This window comes from Pempheris klunzingeri, chromosome 3 (genome assembly GCF_042242105.1).
Source record: "Pempheris klunzingeri isolate RE-2024b chromosome 3, fPemKlu1.hap1, whole genome shotgun sequence".
Classification (NCBI taxonomy): domain Eukaryota; kingdom Metazoa; phylum Chordata; class Actinopteri; order Acropomatiformes; family Pempheridae; genus Pempheris; species Pempheris klunzingeri.
In genome coordinates this window covers 30092096-30099327 of record NC_092014.1, presented here as the reverse complement: position 1 = coordinate 30099327, position 7232 = coordinate 30092096, and the positions used below count along the sequence as shown (strand labels likewise).

The 7232-nt window shown below is 43.9% G+C and overlaps 1 protein-coding gene across 1 annotated transcript; it reads right to left on the bottom strand.

Moving 5' to 3' along the window:
• Nucleotides 1–3910: 3910 nt before the first annotated feature.
• LOC139222800 (uncharacterized) lies at nt 3911–4771 on the bottom strand (the record flags this gene model as incomplete). The annotated part of the gene is given in 1 exon segment (XM_070854673.1): nt 3911–4771. A coding segment is annotated over 1 exon segment (861 nt), but the record flags the coding sequence as incomplete, so codon positions are not given.
• Between the last annotated feature and the right edge of the window lie 2461 nt (nt 4772–7232).

Genomic DNA, 7232 nt, shown 5'->3' with positions numbered 1-7232 from the left:
TGGAAACACAAGCGTTGGCTAGGTCCGTTCCAGATCCTCCTAACCACACACACGGCCTCCAAAAAGATCTCCAAAAGAGTCACCTGGATTCACACTAGCCACTGCTGTGAACAGCCTAGCCTGCATGGACTTCATTACACCCCCAACTCTTTGCAAAATGTGTCCATTGTTCAATTCAATTCAATTTCAATTCAATTTTATTTGTATAGCCCAATATCACAACAGAGTGTCTCATAGTGCTTTACAAAGTTCACTGAAATAAACAAGTGTAAGCGAACAAACAATCTAATAAAGAGTCCAGCAGTCGATGAGGCCAATGGATCAGTCCGAGGCATCACCTGCCCTTTATGACCCTCCTTCTTCGGGAAGGAAAAACTCAAAAAACCCAGTGGGAAAAGAGAAACCTCCGGGAGCACCCCAGTGAAGGAGAGATCCAGCTCCCAAGGACGGACAGGCTGTAGCCTTGGACAGACGCACATCCATTGGCTGGCGGAGAACCACATCAGCGGGGCCAGGACCAGGATCCATAGGAACCAGGGAACCACATCAGCAGAACCAGGACCAGGATCCACAGGAACCTGAGAACCACATCAGCGGGACCGGGACCAGGACCCACAGGAACCAGAGAACCACATCAGCAGGGCCAGGACCAGGATCCACAGGATCCACAGGAACCTGAGAGATGAGAAAGTACAGAAACGCTCCGGGGAAGATAGCAAGTTAGAGGCAGACATTTGGCTGACATGAGACATAACGATGGAGAGGAAGAGGAGGAGAGAGAATAGAGGAGCTCAGTGCACCATAGGAGTCCCCCGGCAGTCTGAGCCTATAGCAGCATAACTAGGGGCTGGTCCAAGGCCTGATCCAGCCCTTAAATATATGCTTTGTCAAAAAGGAAGATTCCACAGGAGAGGAGCCTGATAGCTGAAGGCTCTGCCTCCTGAACTACTTTTGAAGACTTTGGGAACCACCAGTAGGCCTGCAGTCTGGGAGCGCAGTGCTCTAGTGGGGTAGTACGGTACTATAAGCTCTTTAAGATATGATGGGGCCTGACCCTTAAGAGCCTTGTAGGTGAGGAGAAGGATTTTAAACTCTATTCTAGATTTTACTGGAAGCCAATGAAGAGAAGCCAGTACAGGAGAAATGTGGTCTCTTCTTTTAGTTCTCATCAGAACACGAGCAGCAGCGTTCTGGACCAACTGGAGAGTCTTTAACGACTTATTGGGGCAGCCTGATAATAAAGAGTTAAAATAGTCCAACCTAGAAGTGACAAATGCATGGACCAATTTTTCTGCATCATCAGTGGATATGATGGGCCTGATTTTGGCAATATTACGTAGATGGACAAAGGCAGTTCTAGAAATCTGTTTAATGTGGGAGTTAAAGGACAAATCCTGATCAAATAAGACTCCCAGATTCCTCACAGTGGAGCTGGAGGCCAGAGTAATGCCGTCCAGAGCAGTTAAGGTAGTGGGAAAGCTGTCTCTGAGGTGTCTGGGGCCAAGCAAAATAACTTCAGTTTTATCTAAATTTAGCAGCAAAAAGTTGCTGCTCATCCAGGACTTTATGTCCTTAAGGCAGATTTGAAGTTTAACCAACTGATTGGGTTCATCTGGCTTTATTGATAAATATAATTGTGTATCATCTGCATAACAGTGGAAATGAATGGAGTGCTTCCTGATAATATTACCAAGAGGAAGCATATATAAGATAAAGAGTATTGGTCCAAGCACTGAGCCTTGTGGAACTCCATGTCTAACCTTAGTGTGGACAGAGGATTCGTTATTAATATGTACAAACTGAAATCGATCTAATAAATAGGACTTAAACCAGCTTAATGCAGTTCCTTTTATACCAATGAACTGTTCCAGTCTCTGTAACAGGATGTGATGGTCGATGGTGTCGAAAGCAGCACTCAGGTCTAACAAGACCAGGACAGAGAGAAGTCCTCTGTCTGATGCCATAAGGAGGTCGTTTGTAACCTTCACCAGTGCTGTCTCTGTGCTGTGGTTCGCTCTAAAACCTGACTGAAAATCCTCAAATAGACTATTACAGTTTAAAAAATTACACAGCTGATTAGCTACAACTTTCTCCAGGATCTTGGAGAGAAAGGGAGGGTTGGATATAGGTCTATAGTTAGCTAACACACCTGAATCAAGAGTAGGCTTTTTCAGGAGAGGTTTAATTACTGCTACTTTAAAGGACTGTGGTACATAGCCTGTTAGTAAAGACTGATTTGTCATATCCAGTAAGGACGTGTTAATTAGGGGCAGGACCTCTTTAAGGAGTCCAGTAGGAATGGGGTCTAGGAGACATGTTGACGATCTAGATGAGGAGATTATTGAGGTCAATTCAGCAAGATCAATTGAAGAAAAACAGTCCAAGTACACATCAGGTGTAACTGCTGTTTCTGTGGTTCCTAGGTTTGAGGTTGGACCAGACCCTGTTAAGGGCAGGAGGTGTTGAATTTTGTCCCTAATAGTTAGGATTTTATCATTAAAGAAGCTCATGAAGTCGTTACTGCTGAGCTCCAAGGGAACACAAGGATCAATAGAGTTCTGGCTCCTTGTCAGCCTAGCTATTGTGCTAAAAAGGAATCTAGGGTTGCTTTTATTTTCTTCTATTAATGAGGAGTAGTAGACGGCTCTGGCATTACAGAGGGCCTTTCTATAGGTTTTAAGACTATCTTGCCAGATTAAACGGGATTCTTCCACTTTGGTGGCCCGCCATGTCCTTTCTGTCTTTCGTGAGTGTTGCTTAAGCTCACGTGTCTGGGAGTTATACCAGGGAGCTTGTCTGTTTTCTTTAATTCTCTTCTTTTTTAGAGGGGCAATAGAGTCTAGTGTCATTCGCAGTGAACCTGCAGCACTATCGACCAGATAATCAATTTGGGAGGGGCTAAGATTAGCATGGGGGTCATCCACAGCACAGGGACACACAGGCTGAAATACTGAAGGAATCACCTCCTTAAATTTGGCAACAGCACTATCAGATTAGAATCTAGTGAGGACCTATCTGCATAGTCTAGTAACAAGAAATCAAATGTTATCAGGTAATGGTCCGATAGAATAGAGTTATGTGGAAAGACTGTTAACTGTTCAATTTCAACACCATAAACCAAAACAAGGTCAAGAGTGTGGTTAAAACAGTGAGTTGGTTCATTTACACTCTGGGAGAAGCCAATTGAGTCCAGTAGTGAGACAAAAGCAGTGCTAAGACTATCATTATCATTATCCACATGAATATTAAAGTCACCTACTATAATCACTTTGTCCACACTGAGAACTAAATCTGATAAAAACTCTGAAAACTCAGTTAAGAATTCAGAGTACGGACCAGGAGGGCGGTACACTGTGACAACCAACACTGGTTTTAGAGTTTTCCAGGTTGGGTGTGAAAAACTAAGAGTAAGACTTTCAAAGGAGTTATAATTAAGTTTGGGTCTAGGTTGGACTATTAAACTAGAGTTAAAGATTGCTGCAACTCCACCTCCACGTCCAGAATCTCTGGGAATATGAGTATTAGTATGACTGGGAGGAGTGGCCTCATTAAGGCTAACATACTCCTCAGGACGTAGCCAGGTTTCAGTCAGACACAATAAATCAATTTCATGGTCAGATATCAGATCGTTTACTAAAACAGCTTTGGATGGCAGAGATCTGATGTTTAAAAGTCCACATTTCACTCTCCTGTCCTGTTTCATAGTACCAGTGGTATTAACTCTGATTAAATGTTTATGCTGAACTCCTCTCCTGTTGGACTTAATAGATCTAAATGATCTGAGTGGTCGGGGGACAGACACAGTCTCTATAGGATGTTGGGTGGGTGACTGTTCTAATGGAGGAGCAGAGAAGCGTGTAAGACTGCAGCTCTGCCTCCTGGTCTCGACTCTGGATTGTCAAGTTTTAGGACTAATAAACTTCGCCATATTTCTAGATAAGAGCGCAGCTCCGTCCAAAGTGGGATGGATGCCGTCTCTTCTAATGAGACCAGGTTTTCCCCAGACAGACTGCCAATTGTCTATGAAACCCACATTGTTAGCTGGGCACCACCTCGACAGCCAGCGGTTAAATGATGACATGCGGCTGTACATGTCATCACTGGTCAGGTTGGGCAGGGGACCAGAGAAAACTACGGAGTCCGACATTGTTTTAGCAAAGTTACACACCGACTCCACATTAATTTTAGTGACCTCCGATTGGCGTAATCGGGTGTCATTAACGCCAACGTGAATTACAATCTTACCAAATCTACATTTAGCCTTCGCCAGCAGTTTTCAATTTGACTCTATGTCGCCCGCTCTGGCCCCCGGGATGCACTTAACTATGTTCGCTGGTGCCGCTAGCTTCACGTTCCTGACTATGGAGCTTCCAATGACCAGAGTCTGGTTCTCAGCTGGTGTGTCGCTGAGTGGGGAAAATCGGTTGGAAACCTGAAGGTGGTGGTGCACCGTGGGCTTCTCCTTTGGACTATGTTTCCTCCGGACAGTCACCCAGCCGCCCTGGTTTCCCGGCTGCGCGGGAACCGCCGGGGGAGTAGGAGCTAAGCTAGGTCGGCCCGCACCGGCTACTGGGGGCTGGCTAGCTACAGCTGACTTATGCTCCATGGTGCGGAACCGTGTCTCCAACTCACTAAGCCTCGCCTCCAGTACAGCAAATAAACTACATTTATTACAGGTACCGGTTTCGCTAAAGGAGGCCGAGGAGTAACTAAACATATGGCACACTGAGCAGGAGACAGCAGAAGACTGAGAGGGAGAGAGAGAAGCCATTGCAGTGGTTTTAGTTTTAAGAAGCTAGCTAGTGATTTAGGTAAAAACTACAGAAATAACGAGATTATCACCACAAAAAGTGAGAAATATGTGTGCAGGTTTGTAAATTTAAATGTACAGCTGGTGGTTAAGACAGTAAAGCGTGAAAATAGATCCAGTGGAGAAAAAGGAACGAGAGACGCTGTTGATAGCGCAGTACACGGAAACTCCGATGGAAATGACGCTTACCGTAACAGGAAGAGTTCTGGCTCTTTGTCAGCCTAGCTATTGTGCTGAACAGAAAAACACATCCGGTTGATCAGACGCTACTTTAACACCTCTTTTGTTTCATACCTGGCCGGGATGCATCCTGACAGACAAAATGTTTTAACACCTCTTTCTTCTGCGGTCTGGTCGGGACACACCCTGGTGGATCAAACTGTGAATTTACATTTCTTTGTCTTCTGACATGCAAATTCCCATCACACCATACCCCAGAAAGACAGCATTATTTTCTCATGAATACCTTATGATGACAAACCTTAAATCTACCTGAGGTGGTTTTGTTTGATGTAATATTCTTGATGTTAATATTGTGATTAATGTATAATCAAAAGGGAGGAATTGTGATGGGAATTTGCATGTCAGAAGACAAAGAAATGTAAATTCACAGTTTGATCCACCAGGGTGTGTTCCGACCAGACCAGAAGAAAGAGGTGTTAAAACTTTTGGTCTGTCAGGATGCATCCCAGCCAGGTATGAAACAAAAGAGGCGTTAAAGTAGCGTCTGATCAACAGGATGTGTATTCTCTTGCATGTCCCAAGTCTACAGGCAGGCCCCCCCAAAGTCTGCAGGTAAACCCCTTTTGACCCACCCCATAAATAGCAACAGAGACAGAGACTCAGGGAACTCTGTTTCAGAACTGTTAGACTGCGTGACTGTCTCTGTAACAGCTGTTCCTTTTTGCAAAAATAAATGCGCACAAGAACTCCATGCAGCAGACTTTATCTCCTAGAAATTTCCACAACAGGAGGACAGTGACACAACCCACGTATAAATTAACAAGTACGACCTAGACCATGACAGATGTATACTCCATTGATAAGCTTGCTACATTCGGACCTGATAGGGTCAACGTTTGAGTGAATTTTCTATTTTCTATACTTTTTGTATTTTTGTATTTTTTATTATTAACTTTTTTAATGTGCATTTTGAGTGATTTTGTAATCAAAAGGGGGGAAATGTAATGGAAAAATGCTGAAATGACAGTTGTTGATGACCTTTGAAAGCAGAAGTTATGCATATCTGCCCTGCAACAGCCCTTTCACCTATTCTAAGAAAAGGGTCATGACCGGGACAGGAAAGTAGTCTTAGCAGAGGTGTGAGGTCGAATAGCTAGAAGACAGGAAGTTCATCTAACAGTTAACTCGCTTCATGTCTATGATATAAATATATATATGCTATGTTTTACTGAGTGCCTTTTACCTTATAAGGATGAAGATCATGATTATACCTATGTACCCAGCTTGTTGGAATTGGGGGTGAAGTTCCTTGAGCTAAATGATGAAGGAAACTGTTTGTGCTGATGATACGCCCAATGGCTTTAAAAATCCCTCTGTTACCCCTTTGAGTCAGTCAACTCCTTCACTCTCCTGGAGTGTGTGTGACTTGATAATTTGATAATAAAGAATTCAGTTTGCTTCACATACACCGAACTTGGTTTTATTCCATATAGCGATTTTCCACAACAACCTATCAAAGGTCTTTTCCTTTCACTGGTTGTGGACGGTCTGCTGTGGTTGACTGCTGCTAGTTTGTTCCTCTGGCTGGCTGGCTGTAGACAGCCTGCTGTGGTTGGCTGTCAGCTGTCTTTACCTCTGGCTGTTGTGGACGGCCTTATGCTCTGCTGGCTGTGGATGGTCTGAATCTCTGGCTGGCTGTGTACAGCCTTGTCCTCTGGGCGGCTTGTTGTGGAAAATCACTATATGAAATAAAACCAAGCTCGGTGCAATGTGAAACAAACTGAATTCTTTATTATCTTGCGCAAGAGAGTCAAGTCATCCACACCACAGGAGAGTGAAGGAGTTGACTGCCACAATGACATATCCGAGAGAATATTATAGGCAGTTGGGTGTATCATAAGCACAAATGATTTTCTTCCTTATAAGGTAAAAATCTCAGTAAAACATAGCATTATAAATCACAGACACAAAGAGCAACAATAGCCAAGGTAACTCCCTAATTTCTGGTCATCCTCCCCGATGCTAAAATCAAGGTGGTTTCCTGATCAAATGCCCTCAAACTCAACTCCAGGTGTTTTCCTGTTTTCGCCATGTCCTTTTCTTAGGATCAGTTGCAGGGCAGACATATACATTTGGCGTGTCTCAGTGTTGTTACACTTCTGCTTTCAAAGGTCATCAACAACTAATTGTCATTTCAGTATTTTTCCATCACAGGCCATCCACAGACAGTCAGAGGGCA